Below are 19,183 nucleotides of genomic sequence, written 5' to 3'. Positions count from 1 at the left end.
AATCTTAGGGGAATCCTAGTGCGTTGATCTGCTAGATTATAGTTGTGTCGCAGAACTGGGTGGTCTATGAGGGTCTATGTCAAATGGGTTTTCCCCCTTGAGATGTAAAATTGTAAAAGTCATGATGTAAAGTGTCTTGAGGGTTAGAAAATGTTTTAATCCCCTCATAAGTCCTAAGTCCTAGGTCTTAGGTGATTTTCCCAGAGGCTAAGTTTGAGGATCCATTTAAAAAATAAAAATTAAAAATTGAAATAAATAAATAAATTAAAAATTAAAAAATAAAAAATATAAAAATTAAAAATAAATAAAAATAATAATAAAATAAAATAAAAACTTAAAAAATAAGAAAATAATAATAGGTCAAATTTTTGAGTAAATAAATGCAGAATTTCAATTTTTTAATGCATTTAAAAATTCGACAGATGAGATTAAAAAATGTTTTGATCTTCATTGATGGTCGAGATCATTTTGACATGGATCACTCGAACTAGCCATTGGGAATTTTTCCTTTAAATAAGGTGCTAGGGGTCATTTGAGATCAGATTTGATCCGAGAGTCTGGTGCTAAAGAAAGCTCTCTTTTAGTCATTTTTTTTGCAATAAAGAAAGACTTTGGGGTTAAAAATATTGCTGGTGTTACTCTTCTGGAAATGCTGTAAGATCCTTTATTCTTTCTGCATAATTTTATTTTCATCTATTGATTTTAGCTTGATGAAGATTGATTCAGGCACAGGTATCTTGTCTGATCTCTAGGGTTTGAATGATAGTTTAGATTTTGAAATATAATGGCAGGTATCTCCATTTGATCTAGATTTCACTATCGTTTTTTCCCTCTATGTTAATGGTTGATTTTAAGCTGTGCAGGAAATCTTAGTTTTGAGTTTACCAGGCGTTAGGGGAAGTTCTCGGCTGAACCAGCCAACTCCCAGATTGCGTTTTCTGAAAGAGCCCAGCTAGTTTTAATTTTGGGCTTATCATTTGAATTTTTTTATGAATGTATGCAGGGTTTCTGAAGTATCTCACATTAAAATTAAATTATGATAATATTGCTGTGATTATTGATAAATCTGGCTACTTAAGAGTTGAAAAGCTGTAAATGTTGTAATTATTTCGCTGATTTAGGGTTTTAGTTTGTTTTCTGCACATATTATTTTTGGGTTTTCTGTTTTTGCCATTGCAGGCTGCAGGTACAGGCTTTGAGAATTTTTCAGGGTTCCCGTCAGGCAATGTGAAGCAGCTCAGAGCCTGCATTCCTCACAATCAGTGTTTACAGGGTCACGATTTTGTTGTCCAAGGGTTTTTAATTCAGTCACCTTTAGATTAGGAAATTTTTGTTGGATTTCCTGAGTTCCTAGGTTTTCATTTCAGTGTTTGAGAGGTTTTAAATGTTTTAAGGCAAGTTGTGTTCATTTACACAGTTTCTCCTTCGCGTCCAAGCCTGCGTGCTGTTCAATCTGCTCTGTCCAGCCACCCCTTTGGCATCCTCAGCTTCATCACATTCATCATTTGCGGCTAGCTGCATCCCTCTGGCAACCCGAGTCTGAAACTCCAATGTTCAAACCTGCAAGAAATCTAATTTTTTTTTTATGTTGCTCCATCACCCCTCTACAGCTTTACCAAAACCTGCAAAAGTTTCTGCGTCCCTCTCATTTTGCTCACTCCTCCACACAGTCCTCCATAAACCTGTACGCTGTTGCCTCAATTCTCTGCCTACCTGTTATCCACACATCCTTCTCCTCTTAAACCTGCAAGCAAAAAAAAAAAAACGTGGCTTTCTGCATTGAATTGCCCCACGCTGCCGTCAACCTACCTACAACCAGCTCCCACGCAACTCATCTCCGTCCAGTCCACCTGCATTTTCTCCCTCGTCCATTTCCAGTTGCCTGCAGCCATTCATTGTTGCCATTTCCAAAACCTGCGCAGTTTTCTTTCACCAAAACGCGTGAGTTCATCCTCAACTCTACGCAGTCATATTCTTTGCTCTCGCAAAGCTATCTTCTCCTCTATTTCGCTGCCAGTCTTGCAAACGTCCAGCAAACTTCTTCCTTGCTTGATTTTTTTTTTTAACAGTCAAGGCCGTCATCCTCTCTTCTGCAACATTTCCTCTTCCTCACGCGTGATTGCCTCATTGCGTCTGTCAGCTCCCTCACGCTGACCTGTGCATCCATTTGCAGCTCCCGCAGCCTCTCCAAACCCTCTCCGCCGCGGACCTGCACAGGCACACCCGTAACGTGCAACATAAAAGGTAAATCGGTTTAGTTTTTTTTATACACGCAGGGATAGCGTTGGTAGGATGTATATGCGTATGGTAAGACATTGTTAGTTTAGGTTTAGATTTTATTTTGTGTTTGAATATAGTTTAGAATTTTATTAGTTTTATTATTTTAGAATGTCACTTTCATTTAATTAGGGGTTTGATCTTTTAGTTTGTTTAATTTAGTTTTAATTTTTGTTTAAAGTTAGAACCAAAAAAAAAATAATAAATCATAAAAAATATATAAAATAAAAATTGATTTTGTTTTATTTTGTTTCATAATAGTGTGGTCCAGATTTTGTTTAGGTTTTGATTTTAATAATATAAAAATTAAAAAAAATTAAAAATTAAAAAATAAATAAATTTGGTTTTCATTTTTAGGATTCGCTGTTAGCTTCAGTTTTAGTGGTGTTTTATTTTTTATTTTTATTTATTTTAATTAAAAAAAAAGCAATAAAAATTTCTTTTAGTTTAGATTTGATTTTAATTTTATTTAGGTTTTAATTTTTTTGGCTTATAGTTTGAATATAGTTTAGTTTAGTTTAAGTTTGATTTTAAAAGAAAACATCAAAAAATTCATAAAATTTAAAAAATAAAAAAAGGCTTAAAGAATTTGTTTTGTTTTTGTTTTCTTTTACTTAGTTTTAGAATTAAATTTTGGATTTTGGATTAGACTTTAGTTCAGATTCGATTTTATTTAGGATTTTAGTTTTGTTTAATTTTTAGATTTAAAATTTTATAAAAAAAATATAAAAAATCAAAATTTTTGAAAAAAGGCTAATTAAAATTTGGAAATTCTTTTTCTAAAGTCTTTTCTCTGTTGTGGTGAAGTTAAATTTTCTTAAAATGTTTATATCTGGAGATTAACTATTTGAAATATGGTCAACATTTAAGTTTCCTGGTTGTTTAAAACATTTATTCTTTAGAAATTTAATTGCTAGATTATCGTTTAAGGCTTTGTACATTTGTTGAATGTCTTATATTTTGCTTATAAATGATTGTTAATTATGGATTTATAAAGTTCATATTTCTGCAGCTTTCGATAAATAATCGTTTAATCATTAGATCCATAAGGCACTGGTCTATTAACTTAATAAAATCAAATAGGTGCTTGTTTTCCCTCGTGTCTCCCAACCCAACTGGTCCACAGTTGGTCATCCATTGTCCCATAGGGTCTACCCCCCTTAGCTGCGGGAGACAGGCTTAAACGGAGAGATCGGGGATCAGAGTGACAGCCCCCGGTCTGAGCATTGTCGTGACAATTTGTGCGACAACAAGGTCCACAGATATCTGAGTGTATCAATCCTAGTACACTCTTGGCCCTGTGTTTACTCCTAGGAAATGTTGTCTTGGCATACTTTCCTAGAGCACATCCTTTGCATACATCATCTCGTTTCGTACTAAGATTCGGAACTCCTGTTACAGTGCTTTTGAGAATTCTCAGAGCCCGAAGGTGCAAATGTCCCATTCTTCTGAGCCATCGTTCGTTCAAGTCCTTGTCTCCATGACTGCCTATTAGTGCCATTGGTGATTCTAGTTGTAATCTCTACAACCTGTTACTTTTGATCCCGGTCTGCACTTTCTTTTTCTAGCTCAGGTGTTCGACGTATACCTTCTCCTTGATGAAGTAGACATCATAGCCTTTCCCTTGAAGTTGCGACATAGAAAGTAAGTTCATCCCCAATCCTGGTACATTCAACACATTTGTAGTGCTGAATCGTTCTCCCGATTCTGTTTGAAAAACTATGGTACCCTTACCTACTGGAGTACACTTTGCCTTGTTCCCCATGGTGATCTGAAAGTTCATCTTCTCTTCTCGATACTCTAAGAAACATTCCCTGGTTCACGTCATATGCCAAGAGGCTCCACTGTCTGTGTACCATACTTCTGATGATGCAGAACTAGTCATACAAGCCACTTCTTCTTCCATCCTGGAAGCAAACATGGAGAAATTGAAATCTCTTGTGCAATTTTCTGAAAATCTGTGCGAGTCCCCCGACGTGGATGCCTCTGCATCATGGTCTTGACCCATAACTGATTTTCCCTTCCTGTCTCTAATTACTTCCTCTGATACCATGTGAAAATTCTATCACTACAACATTTGATTTACTTTGCCTACTTATTTTTAATAAGTTATTTATGAAATTCCTTCAATAAACATTAAAATAAATTCTGCTACAGATATTACATCATAATACAGAAACAAACACATGCACAAGAATCAACACAACGACACAGATATTTTGGACAGCAGTCCCCGGGAAAAGTCAATGTGGGAAAACCAGTGCAGCAAAGGAGGGTTTTATTATTCGACATTTCTTCAGTACAACCGGGTGCCAAACTGGCTTACCCAATAGAGAGAAAAATTCTTCAACACTTCTCCCATTCCCAGCGGCAGCTTGGCTAACCTCTGCGTAGCTCCCAGGCACTCTACGTCAGCCCCTGCTTGTCTGCGTCAACCCTGGGCCTCTCTGCGTCACCCACGCAGGCCCTCTAGTGATTGCACAATCTCCTGCTGCCTCTCCTACCTTTGTGCTAGTCTTCTGTTGTTGATCCTGACTCTCTGCTCCGTACTTGCTACCTCCTGCTGCTCTCCAGACCACTAGTTCAAATTTCTTAGCTAACCCCACTCCAGAAATCGAACTGACTGGTCTCCCTCAATATATTCTCCAACTAACCCTCAAGCCTCTTCTTATACTTTTCTCGTTGGTCCATCAACGACCGAGATTAAGTCCTTAATCAACGGCTAAGATTAGATCTGGATTGATCCATGACTTTTGGACCATTCTAACTTAGTTTTATATTAATTCACATTAATATTTTATTTTACTTAGGGACTCCATTGAAAATATTAATTATTTTAATATCTTCCAAACTGGTTAGATTCTGCCCAAACCATTTCTGGGTGTTGGAGATATCATGTGCTTTAGCCTCTCCACCAATTTTTTAGCTAGAGCACATCCGATGCTACCCCAAATCAATAGTTAGGCACCCAGTTGTACTCAAGGAAACACTGCATAATAATAAACTCTTAGAATAGCTGCACCGGTTTTCCCGCATTGGGTTTTTCCGGGGACATTTGTCCAAAAATAACGGTGTCACTTGTGTGTTTGTTTTCTTTCAGCTGATGATTTGTAGATGTTGTGACTGTATTGTGTTTATTTTGATATTTAAATGTTTTAAATAACTTGTTCAAAATTTACAAGTAGAAGAAATAAACCAACGAAATACAGATTAATTTTCTAACGGACAGACTTAGAAAATTCAATAGAGGGCTAGTACAACATTGAAGCAGATTCTTGACGCTATCTTTTCCATCTCAGCTATATTAGTTGTATCAACATGTAAACCCTAGTTTATCTATTATATTAAACGCTGATATTATTTTTGTTCGTCATGTTATTGAATTGTCGTATTCTATTTGTTACATTTTACATGGCAATGTTTTGTTAAATGGATGAAATTTTTATATGAAGCAATTTTGTTGAGTTAAATTTCGAGAATTTGCCAAAATTTCTAGTTTGGGATGGTACAAAACTTGACCTCTATCTAGCACTACGTCCATCAGATAATAGGGTCAAATTCGACCTTCAGTTCTAGTGAAATTGTCAACAATTATTCCAGCGCACATGGGATATGTCTAGCAATTGTTATGGAAGTCTATGACCCCCAATACTTCGGCAAAATCATCCCTCAACGAACAAAACTCGACTTGGGTAACAAGGGTGAGGTTCGATCTCGTTTTTAGTGGAAAAACCCACTCATAGTGAACCCACCAAAGACTATTTTGACCCAACAATCTTTTGACGAAGTGTAGACCCTCTTCAATGGCCAAATCGTTTTCATCTTTAGCATGTACCTCCACCTGTGATAAGAAATATAGAAAACCCAATCTTACGGAATTAAATCAACTAATAAAACCTCTTCCAACTCAAAATCTCCTACCAATCTTTTACTCCATAAAAGCATAATGCTGAAATTTGAGTGATTTCAATCTTGGAACCATCCACGGTGTCTAGTTTCAACACTGAAGTTAATTGTGGCGGCTAAACTGTAAGTTTCTCTCCCAAACACTCTTCAAGAGCTCCTTTTCTGCACAAATCAAAGTGAAAGAATGAGGAGAGACCCCCTCATTTCCCTTTTTATAACTCATTTACCTTTTCCCTCCAATTAAATATTAAAAACACTTTCTTTTTTTATTTAATAAAGTGACTTTTATTAACTAATTAAAGCCACTTTTAACCCCAGAAAATGCTTAATTCACCTCCATTGTCACACAGACCACCGAAAGCTCCTTTTTATCATTCTACCATGTAGATCTTTTCTCCTCGATTCCATTGAGCTATTCCACTAAGGTGTTTCTCCATGTAATTATCCCGAAACAACACCTTAAATGTAATTAATTAAAATATTTTTGTTAATAACCCTATTTTATGGGAATCGCAGGAATGCAACAGAATCAAGAGCAAACTGTGCGAAACTGATCTTGATGGTGAAATATGGCAAACAATCTCAGTCAAACCCTGTAGAACTCCTCAAAACCCTCTGGGCCCACCAATAATGTAATCAACTCCTCTGACCTGGCTGAGATAAGCTCTGGAGACTCCTCCTAATCTCATCACAAGATAATGCAAAAATTGGGGACGTTACAGTAACAAAACCATTGTGTCATTAGATCTCCAAGCAGAAGCAAAACAATAACTACTAGAGTTGTCATGTCTCAATAACTGCATTTGATGCCCCTTTGATATCATTCAAACACCTCCTTTTATTTTTTTGATTGCATATAAAACCTTTTGCAATCTCTGCACTAGTGCTTTCCAAATAGAGAGACAAAAAGAGAGAGAGATAACCTTTCTTTTACCACTTCATAAATGAGAAATGAATGTTCTGTCCTTCTGTTTGTCTCTATTTTTTTTTCTGCAACAAGGACTACAGTATGGTTTGTTAAGATGGTATGTGCATATAAAGATTGTAGCATCTTATTAACAAGACAATCTTACAGGAAGCCTCCATGAGAGAGATATAGTCTATTCAGGGCGAGAGAGAGAGAGGGAGTCTTTCTTTTATCACTTTTATAATGGAGAAATAAATGTTCCCTCTTTCTACATATTGCATTTTTAAGCCTCCAATAAGGATTACAATGTGGCTTGTTTGAATATCGCAATGCATATAATGATATGTCACATCATATTAACGAGATAATATTACAGGCAACTTTCATTAGAGAGGCATAGTCTATCTGGAGAAAATGCAAACAGCAACCATTCTCCAGGTCCTATAACAAACTTTGAAGGACTTTGCACTGAAAACTCTCCAGATTCCTTTCAGAAGATCTCTGGCCATGACAACAACATTCCAACAACTCAACAAAAGGGGAGAGAACCTAATGGTGCTATGAACAGGTAGTAGACAAGTATTTTGGTAATTAATCTTTATTTCAAGAGCAACAGCGACAGACCACTTATTGTTTATTTCCCAAAAAGGTGTTCTGACATGTTTAACTAACTTGCAGTGATGATCCTGGATTAGCAGTGCAGACTGACTTAAATGAAATGGAAAACTCATTAGATAATTGTACTTCCACATCAAAGAATGCCTCTCCTGTGGGAAAACCAGATATAGTTGAGAATATATCTGTATTGTCAAGGTCAGGCTTTCAAACATTTTTGGAGTAAATTTAATTGTTCAAATAATAGATAGAAGCTTGCATCATTCTCTCATTTGTTCATAACGTCCATGACAATAATTTAGATATTGGTAGTAGGAATATTAAAAAAAAAAAAAAGAGAACATGGAAAACAATCAACTTACATAGTTAGTTTTGGATGTGCAGAGATATGTTTAAAGTTTAAACTTTCTTTCCTTTTCCATTATTTCCTGATTCAAGGGCAGCTAATGTGGGTTTCTAGGAAGAAAGGCAACTTAAAGTTGGAATATTGAGGAAGAAAAATTTCCATCAAGAACTGGTAAATTTGAAGGAGATTCAAATAGCATGTGCAAAGATTGTAATGTCGGGATTGTATGGAAGGATTGGGTCATTAAGTACAAAACAGTTGGGGATTGACAAGTCGTATAGTTGGAAACAAAGTTTGATCAACTGCTGCCAAACATTGTCACTGAGATCTGATTGTATAACTTTATAACTGTTACATCTCAGGGTCTCACCTATTGTGTAAAGTCTTCACCAAGCTAGACTTCAAGTGGGTCAAATACTGTCACCTTGGTAACTACTTCCCTCACTTTAGGCTGGTTTACCACCAACATTAGGGGAGCTTCCCTACCTATACTATCTCCAAAGGTATATCATGATGAATGATGGTTTTATGGATTTATTGCAAACCTGTTTTAGGGTTATTTCTGAAATATATTACTGCAGATATGTAGGACAGAACTACAAGTCTAGTGTAAGATATAGATTATAAATCTAGTGTCAGTTATCCTGAAAACATGAAAATACTCATTCACACAAACTAACAAACAGTTTGCAAGCAATTTAGAACCCAAACTCAAAATTCGAAAAGGTGCTAATAGAAGTTTGGAATGTATATCATAGATTGATGTAGTTTGGTTTCTAAGTAAAAAAGGATTCTTTCCAGCATTCAATCATGAATTGGCAATCATCATTCAGCAAACAACACTAAAGATCACTGAACAGAGATAAAAATAGTCATGCAGATATTCTAATAAAAAGTTTGCATACAGTCAAATACAAAACCCGCGATTGCAAGATTTCAACCCAGATCCTGAGTGTGTGCACTTTATATTCATATGTCTTGGTTTCTAGGCATAAGGAACACTCCCCAACTTTTAAACTCCCCAACTTTTAATTATAAACCTTTAATCATAATGCAATGACTGGAAGTGAAAGATGTTGGACATGTTACCGCTCAAACTAGCAGGGGAGCTCAAGGGAATACCTAAAGGGGACAACTGCTAGGCCAAGGGAAACAATGGAGATTGAGCTCACTATCACCTCAGCTAAGACTCCCTGCTCTTTATGGACTTGCACCGATGGGAGGAGACCCGGTATATGGAAGTCACTTGTGAAGGATGAATCAACAAATGGATGTGAAGTGATCTTAATGATCCTTTTCCTAGAAGGGGGTAAAGAATGGAGCTTACTTGCTCTTCAAGCAAGGTACAAAGATTTCTAGAACAAGGAGGTGAGGGTTTGAGGGTTAGGTTAGAGGATTATTCCTTGTAAAGGAGTTTCTGTTGATTTGGGGTAGCATTGGATGTGCTCTAACCATGAAATTTGGTGGAGAGGTTGGGGCACATGAGATCTCCAATACCCAAAAATGGTTTGGGCAGATTCTAAACAGTTTGGGAGATATTAAAACTTAGGAAAATTAAAATATTAATGTGAATTAATATAAAATTGTGTTAGAATGGTCCAAAAGTCATGGATCAAGCCAGATCTAATCTTAGCCGTTGATTAGGGACTTAATCTCGACCGTTGATATGTCAAGGAAAAAAGTATAAGAGGGCGCTTGAGGGTCACTTGGAGATTACACCATATGATCAGTCATTCTATTCTCTAGAGCGGGGTTTGCTAAGAGAGATAGAATCAATGATCAGAGTTGCAACTGAGGGGCAGTGAGTATAGAGAGGCAGAGATAGTGCTGGGAGATCATCGCAGGAGCCAGAGAGAGTGACGCAGTGGCAGCCAGGGCTCATGCAGGGCCACGCAGAGGCATCCAAGAGCTGCGCAGTGCTTCAGAGAGGCCAGTGTATCTGACGCAGGGTCTCCTGAGGTTGACGCAGGCCTATTCAGGGTGACGCATGGCCAACGCTGGGCATAGAGAGGCTGATGCAGTCCAGAAATGCAGACGCTGGGGTTTCTGGGGAAAATTGGAGCTGAGGAGCTGCCAGAGGGTTTATCTGGTGTTTCAACCGAGACATCTATCTCAGACTGAGAGGTACTACTGCCAAGGGCATTCTTTGTTGGGTAAGCCGGATTTGGCACCCAGATTGTATTTTGAAACTGCTTAATAAGAAATCCCTCACATAGCTGCACTGGTTTTCCCGCATTGGGTTTTTCTGGGGACATTGGTTTAAAAATAACAGTGTCATTTTGTGTGCTCGTTTCTGTTTCCTTCAGTTGATGATCTGTAATATGTTGAGCATGCACTACTATTTATTTTCAGTATTTACATGGTAAATAACTTGTTAAGTAACAGAACAAGTAGGTAGGAATAAATCAGTAAAGTGCATGGAGGGTTTCTAACTAGTAGACTTAGAAACTTCAACATGGTATCAGAGCGTGGTTGCAGATCACAGGAGAACTGAGGTCATCAGCCGAGCAAAGCAATAGCAGTAGAAAACAGTTGTCCGGAGTGACAGAAGTTGTTCCTAGCAGAGCAGCAACAAGGGAAGGGTGATGAAGTGCCTGCGTCATCAAGGGTGAGCCAGGAAGAGGCAGCGCAGAGGCTAAGGGAGGGAAAGGGAGGCTCACGCAGAGCCACGCAGAAGCTAGGAGGGTTGACGTAGTTGGTTGAGGAGGCCGAGTTGCTGGTGTCGGGATTGCGCAGAGCCTAGGAGTTCTCACCTTTAGGTTGCTGGGGTTTAGGAGGCTGTGGGAAAGTTGCAGAGTGGAGCTGGTGGGGTACTGTAGTTAGAACAATACCTAACAGGGCAAGGCCAAGGAGGAGGGATTTGTTACCGAGGGTTTCTAGCCGAGAAATCCGGATCAGTGGTGCAGTTGCACAGACGATCAGAGTAGGGGGCATCTCGACATTGGCAGAAGGATTTCCAAGAGGGAAATTGAGACTCAGAGGGAGTCACATCAAGAACTTCTAGGACGGAAGTAGAAGAGCAGCATGGCACTACACGGAGTAAGAGACTAGGACAGACTGGGCGGAGCCTCAAACTTCACAGTCTGGAAAGCCAGAATCTTATCCGTACTTGACAGAAATCGTGTTAAGCACTTCGCCTTGAGGACGATAGCAATCCCAGTTGACCCAGCTGATAACGACAAGTACGAGGAGGCAAGGGCCAAGAGCATCATCCTTGACGGGTTCAAGGACCATGTAGTGCCACACATTGCCGAGAGGGAAACGACATATGAGATGTGGGAGGCCCTAAAGAAATTTTACAATCATACTTCTCTGCAGAGAAGGGTGTTACTAGAAAATCAGATGAGGTCATATTAGATGAAGAAGGGAGAACCAATCGACACCTCTCTCGGAGAACTGAATGAGATCCAAGATAAGTTGACTTCCATAGGAGCCATGCCGGATCAGGGATTGATGGTGAGGATAACCCTGAATGCAGTCTTAGAAGACTGGGAGGTATTTGTCCAGAGTATGCTAGGTAGAGGGACCCTTCCACCTTGGGAGGAGATGTGGGCGGCTCTTTGCCAAGAAGAGATCAGATGGCAGACCAAGGCGGGAAGCAGTAGTAAGGAGATCAGAGTAAAAAAGGAGGAGGAAGATGTTGCCCTAACATCTGAGGGAAAGCAAGAAAAATGGAAGAAGAAGGATCTCTCCAAGATCAAGTGCTTCCACTGTGGGGCGCTGGGTCATTATGCGACCCAGTGTCTAAGGAAGAAGAGTAAGGGAGAGTCTTCCGAGACTAAGGCAGCGCCAGCAAGGGCAGAGAAGGAAGTGGAGACAGACGATGACTGTGCCATGAGTGCATATGCTATTATGCACCACTTGAGCGGAAGTGGGGAGACATCGAATTTAGTTAGATGGACTACATGCGATGAGGGGCAGGATCCTCGAGGTACTCAGCCTCTTGGATTAGACCTTGCTATAGGAGACTCGATGAGGAGTAGCAGGACTGGCAGATGTGGTAAAGACGGATGCGGATGGAGCAGCAAAGAGAGCTACACTGCAGGATTCCTAGGACAACGCGAGGCTAGCAAGCTGCAGCAGTGTGAGAGGCATGGGAGTGTTGCACTAGTGTAGGATGGCACAGAGAAGTGTGCAACAATGCGAGATGCAGGGAGTTTTTGCAGCAGCGCAGAGGTCAGAGAGGGAGCACTTGTCAGCGACAGAGGGAGCTTCAGCATTAGGAGGGTCTCTAGCCCAACAGAGAGGTTAGAGTTGGGAGATCAGTTACTTACTTCTCAGTCACTGAGTTGCAGTGCAACAGTGGGCAGCACGATGAGAGGAGATGCAGTGCAGATGCAGCAGTGGCAGTGGCAGAGCCATGGGCAGCAGCACGGATGAAGAGGGAGTTACAGTACGGATGCAGAAGTGGCAGTGGCAGAGTCATGGGTATCTGTACAGGATGCAACAGTGCAGAGGATGATGGGTAAAAGGCCTAGCGTCAACAAAGGGATTGATGTCAGATGATCAGGGTGATACTCAGTGAGGAGTATTATTAGAGCACACTCCTCGCTAAGAGGGAGTGTTGATTTGGGGTAGCATCGGATGTGCTCTAACCACGAAATTTGGTGGAGAGGTTGGGGCACATGATATTTCCAATACCCAGAAAGGGTTTGGGCAGATTCTAAACAGTTTGGGAGATATTAAAATAATTAATATTTTTAATGGAGTCCCTAAGTCTAAACTTAGGGAAATTAAAATATTAATGTGAATTAATATAAAACTGTGTTAAAATGGTCAAAAAGTCATGGATCAAGCTAGATCTAATCTTAGCCGTTTATTAGGGACTTAATCTCGGCCTTTGATATGTTAACGAGAAAAGTATAAGAGGGGGCTTGAGGGTCACTTGGAGATTACACCAGATGATCAGTCATTTTATTCTCTAGAGCGGGGTTTGCTAAGAGAGATAGAATCGGTGATCGAAGTTGCAGCTGAGGATATTAGGTGTCACTTTGTTAGAGACTGTCCAACGAAGAGCAGTACAATTGAGCTACATTCCTACAGGAGAACAGGTAGCGAGCATCCTCACGAAGGCCCTAGGAAGAACAAAATTTGTTTATTTCACGGAGAAGATGGGGATGGTAAAGAATCCATTTCAGTAGCAGAAATGGATAAGTATCAGGTGATGCAGTGCAGCAGTTAGCAATGGCGGTGCTATGGGCAGCATGATGCAACAGATTGAGAGGGAGCTGCAGTACAAATGTAGCAGTGTCATGGGAAACAGTACAAGAAGCAATAGTGCAGATGATGTAAGGCAACAAGCCAAACATCAGCGCAGGTACTGGTGCGGAGGATCAATGTGATGTTTCCAATGGTGAAGCATTACTAGAGCACATTCTTCGCTAAGAGGAAGTGTTGATTTGTGGTAGCATTGGATGTGATCTAGCCATGAAAATTGGTGGAGAGGCTAAGGCACAGAGATATCCAAGACCCAGAAATTGTTTTGAGAAATTCCATTTGGATGAGGAGTTATTAAAATAATTAATATTTTTAATGGGTTCCTAAGTCTAAACTTAGGAAAATAAAAATATTAATGGGTATTAATAAAGATAAGCATGAGACGATTATAAGAGACGAGGATCAAGTTTGTTTTAATCTTAGCCATTGATTAGAGACTTAATCTCGGCCGTTGATTCGTCAACAGGAAAAGTATAAGAGAAGACTTGAGGGTCATTTGGAGATACACCAACAAATACTCAATATCTCAAGGAAAATTGATTCTCAAAGAGAAGGAGATCGGTTTCAGAGGGAGAGTTGTAGGGTGGAGGAAGAGGGGGTGTTAGCAACAGTCAGGGAGCTCAGAAGAAGTGGTGCAGAGTCTCTGAGGGACATCGCAGAGGGAGACACAGATCAAAGAGATACATAGATGACGCAGAGAGGGACCAGACCTGTGCAGAGCCACACAAAATGACGCAGGGTTGACGCAATAGAGAAAGGAAGCTCTCTAGGGTGTCAGATAGTCTTGGAGAAAAAGTCTCAGGTGTTTTCTCCCAGTGTTTATGTAAATTTTTTTGTAAAAGCGATTGTTGCTGAAGATTAATAAAACCCTCCTCTTTTGCACCGGTTTTCATGCATTGGGTTTTTCCGGGGACAATTGTCCAAAAATAACTGTGTTGATGTGATTGACTCTTGTGCATATATTTATTTCTGTATAATGATGTGATATCTGCAGTAGAATTTATTTTAATGTTTACTGAAGGGAGTTCATAAATAACTTATTGGGAATAATAAGTAGGTGAAATAAATCAGTTACTGCAGTAATAGACTTTCTGTTTAGAAATTTCCACGGCTCTAAACACTGTTTCCTAAGACTGACAGGTCTTCGTCTAGAGTATTCTGGGTAAGACAAGTTGCTAGATTGGGATTGAATGTGGGCTGATCTGTAACAGGAGGAGATGAGGCGAGATTTGGTGAAGAGCACCATTAGTGGCAGCAGCAATAGCAGTGGGACGAAGCAAGTGAAAGAAGAGGAGAATGTGGCCCTCGCATCAAAGGGGCAACAAGAGCAGCGCAGAAGGTAGAAGGACCTTTCCAAGGTCAAATGCTTCAGATATGGTGAGCTTGGCCACTACAACACCCAGTGTCCTCTGAAGAAGATGGACAAAGAGGAGAAGCAAGACTAGGCGGCAACTCATGCAGAAATTCACTGGCTATCCTCCAGAGTAGAGGAAGAGTTTGCCATGATTACTGATATACCTCCAAGAGTGAGGTGGGGTGATTTGGTTTTGTAGCCCCAGAGAGCTATAAGATGGGTAGGATTCTTGAGGAGGTCCACCTCATGAATCAATACCTTGCTACGGGAGCCCATAACATGTAGTAGCAGGATGGATCAGTGGTAGATGGTGTAGTCAGATGCCAGAGTGACAAATGCAGTGGCTAGTAGCGGTCAGATACTGGGCAGCGCATTGCAGAGTTGGCAGTAGTGCAGTTGGCACAGAGCAGAGTCAGCAACAGCGCAGAGGCTTCAGTGACAACACAAAGACTAGCAGCAGTCAGACTCAAGAAATAGATGCATCATACTGATCACAGTTGATTCAGTATTTTGGATGATTTTTAGTTGCAGTTGCAGCAGCAACAGATGGAGAGGGAATTGCAGTGTAGATGTCGTGTTGGCAGCAGTTCAGCAGGGCCAGCAGCAGCAAGGATGCAACGTATATCAGAGTTGCGCAATAGCTGGTGGGCAGCAGCAGCGTGACAGGTGGTGGTGTAGAGAGATAGGGTGTTGCTTCAGTTGGTTGCAGCGCTAGAACACATTTCTCGCTAAGAGGGAGTGTTAGTTTTTGTAGCATCGGATGTGTTCTAGCCACGAAATTTGGTGGAGAGGCTAGAATACATGTATTCTCCAAAACCCAGAAATAGTTTATGGAAATTCCATCTAGAGACGACTTCATTAAAATAATTAATCAAAGTTTTAATGTTTCCTAAGTCTAAACTTAGGGAATATGATTAATTAAAGGGTATTAATTATGTCATGGTGAGAATCTTCTAGAAAAAGTCTTGGATCGAGTTCTAGTTAATCTTAGCCATCGATTAAGTTTTAATCATGGCTGTTGATGTCTCAACAAGAGATTATAAAAATAAACTCGATGGGGCTGGGAGAACACACACCAAAGTAGTAGCACTGAGTTGCTGGAGAGAGAGCCAGTGAGCTTGAAGCAATGAGAAAGGGGCAGGGATAGTAAGGCTGGAGGAAGTTTTTCCCGTCTTAGTGAGTGCACTGCAGAGAGGCAGCGTAGTGGTTCAGAGGGGATTCTATATTTTGTTGGGGAGAAGCAGTGATTTAGTGCCAGAAGCTGGAAGGAGAGTCTGGAGGCCAGGAGGACCCATCTTCCAGACATCAGCTGATCATATAGCAAGAGGGAAAGTAGTTTTGAGTTGTGGGACGTAGTACTACGTAGGCTGACGCAGTGACTGCACAGTGGCAACAAAGAACAACTCAACTTGAGCCAAGGTCAGTGTAGGATCGCCCATGGCAGTGAGATTTTTCTCACTAGATTTATTGTCAATCATTTCTCTGTATGAGTTGCTAGAATTGAGCATCCATAGTCTTGTACTTAGTTTTACTACTGCATAATATTAAAACCCTCGGTTGCTGCACCGACTTTCTCGAGTTGGGTTTTTTCCGGGGACTTAGTCCAAAAATAACTGTATTTGTGTGTGTGTGCATCTATTCTTCCAAGATTTTTATTTCTTTTGTAGTATTTATTTTGTGACGGTTGCAGTGTATTTAATTTGATATTTTCCGTAGCACACAACAAGTAAATTGTTTAGTTGAATTAACAATTAGATGAATTAACATCAGTGGCTGCAATAAGATTCAAGATTTGCCGAAGTTTCACATGAGGTGCTAGGCTAGGGAATACCGGGGCAAAGTTTGGTCTCATAGCTAAGGTTTGGGTTATCTCACAACTCCATTGTCGTAATGGCTTCAAAGTTGGAGGAGGCCTTGAGGACACACCAGTGTAGTAGAGGCTAGGAGATCTGACTTTTTCTATGGCTATTTCGTCGCTAAAGTGATGCCATAGGTGACCCTATTTCCCGTCCACTAGCAACTGAATCGACCTCTCTGATTGTTGAATCGAATTGTCCCTGTTGTCGCACAGATTGTCACGACAACGCTCAGACCGGGGGCTGTCACCCTGATCCCCGATCTCTCTGTTTAAGCCTGTCTCCTGCGGCTAAGGGGGTAGACCCTATAGGAAAATGGATGACCAACTGTGAACCAGTTGGATTGGGAGACACGAAGGGAAACTAGCACTAAATTGATTTTATTAAATTAATAGACCAGTGCCTTATAAAATAAATGATTAAACGATTATTTATCAAATTCTGCAGAGATATGAACTCATTAACAATCGTTTTACCATCAAACAACAAAGATTAACTTTTACCACATGCGAGATAATCAATAAGTGCTTAATGGCTTAATGATACTCCAACAATTAAAATTTCGAAAGATAAAGTGCTTTAAACAACCACGTAAAGGGCTAACCAGAGATCACATTCATGTAGTTAATTTTCAAATGAACATTAAAGCATGTTAAACATTAATTCCCACATCAAAATTTTAGCTTCAGCAGAAAATATAAAACATAAGAAATTCCTGAGCCAAAACTGAAATTGGCAAAAATATTTTTATATTTTTCAATTAAAACAAAATTTAAAATTTAAAATCTAAATAACATTAAAATCTAAAATAAAAGAAACCCCTTTTTGCTTTTTACAATTTTATAATTTTTTTTATGAATTTTTAATAAAATAAAATTTAACTAAACTATAATGAAAACTAAATTTAAATCGTAAAATAAAACTTAACTCTAATCTAACACATAATTAATATAAAATAAAAATTGATTTTTTATTTTTAATTAATTAATTAATTTATTTAATGTTTTTATATTTTATGATTTATTTATTTATTTTTTCAACACCAGTAAGATTTTTAACCCCAAAGTCTTTCTTTATTGCACAAAAAAATTGACTACAAGAGAGCTTTCTTTAGCACCAGACTCTGAGATCTAATCTCATCTCAAATGACCCCTAGCACCCTTTTTAAAGGAAAAATTCCCAACAGCTAGTTCGAGTGATCGATGTCAAACTAATCTCGACCGTCGATGAGGATCAAGATTTCTTTTAATCTCATCCATCGAATTTTTAAATGCATTTTAATATATTAAAAAATTAAAATCCTGAATTTATTTACTCAAAAATTTGACTTATTATTATTTTATTATTTTTTAAATTTTTTTATTTTTTTTTATTTTTTAATTTTAATTTAATTTATTTTATTTTAAATTTTATTATTATTTTTATCTATTTTTTTAATTTTTTAATTTTTTACTTTTGGATCCTTGAACTTCGCTTTTGGAAAAATCACCTAGGACCTAGGACTTAGGACTTACGAGGGGATTAATACATCTTCTAACCCTCAAGACACTTTACATCATGACTTTTACAATTTTACATCTCAAAGGGGAAAACCCATTTGACATAGACCCTCATAGACCACCCAGTTCTGCGACCAAATATAATCTAGCAGATCAACACACTAGGATTCCTCTAAGATTCTAATGACAAAATTCATTCCGGCTTTGGGGTTAAGCTGAAGGAAAACTCTGCCGATCATGGATCAGTGAGACAAAAAACCTTCCGGAACGTAGATTATCACTAGAAAATTAGGTCCACCTAGGCAATTTACATACATGACTCAACTCTGCTAAGATTATTTACAATTCACACATGCAGACTGGGTTTACAACATAACATGATCAGGTCGACGATGACTGTCAAATGGCACGGACACGTCGATCAAGCGCTATCCCTTTTGCGAAAAAAGGGGGTGTACTGCTATGGGAAGTTGACACGTAGTGGTCAACAGTCCCTTTTTAGGCATTGTGCAACCCTTGTGCAACCTCCTAGAGAATAAACTTGGCCTCCTCTCTTGACTCTTCTGGAACTGGAAACTCCTCCGAAAATCTACTACTCTACCCCTTTGCCACTTGCTACTCGATCTCTGACTCGATCTCTCTTGCTGAATCACCTACACTGGAAAATCAAACTGTCTAGATCACTAAATATTTACATTGGTGTATTCTCCATCTACCCGTTGACCTCTTCATATAATCTTCGGTTGAGACTTCAACGACCAAGATTAAAACTTAATCGATGGCTGAGATCATCTCCAAGTCGTTCCATGTGAGTTTCTAGAGTATTCTCACCTTTTTCAATTAATTACTATTAATTAACCAATTTTCCTAAGTTAGACTTAGGAAAAATTTAAATGATGGTTAATTAATTTAATTGAGCTATCTTTAGGTCGAATTTCCAGAAACAATTTTTGGGTTTTGGAAATCTCCTATGTTTTAGCCTCTCCACAAATTTTTGAGACTAAAACACCATATGATGCTACAAAACCTAACATGTAGCCCTTGCATCAAAGGGGAAGGAAAAAAGAAGTCCTAGTCAAGGACAAGGCTCAAAGGGAGAATAAAAGAAAAAGAAGGATTTGTCGAAGACAAGTGCTTTAAATGTGGTGAGATGGGTCACTATAGTACTCAGTGTTGCAAGAATGAGGAGGAAAAGAAGGAGAAGCA

At 39.1% G+C, this 19,183-nt stretch overlaps 1 protein-coding gene across 1 annotated transcript in view; it reads left to right on the top strand.

Moving 5' to 3' along the window:
- LOC149162716 (uncharacterized) overlaps window positions 1-19,183 on the top strand; it is a 258,643-nt gene that overhangs the window by 54,192 nt on the left and 185,268 nt on the right. Inside the window, exons 2-3 of the mRNA XM_089435774.1 lie at window positions 7,467-7,658; window positions 7,769-7,903. Coding sequence (XP_089291900.1) covers window positions 7,467-7,658; window positions 7,769-7,903 — 327 coding nt within the window. The remainder of the gene's footprint in view (window positions 1-7,466; window positions 7,659-7,768; window positions 7,904-19,183) is intronic.

This window comes from Pinus tabuliformis, chromosome 5_2, assembly GCF_031772625.1.
Source record: "Pinus tabuliformis cultivar Carrire ecotype Pingquan chromosome 5_2, CPIR1, whole genome shotgun sequence".
Classification (NCBI taxonomy): Eukaryota; Viridiplantae; Streptophyta; class Pinopsida; order Pinales; family Pinaceae; genus Pinus; species Pinus tabuliformis.
Note: the sequence above shows the minus strand (reverse complement) of the source record. Positions and strands in the feature narration are given on the sequence as shown.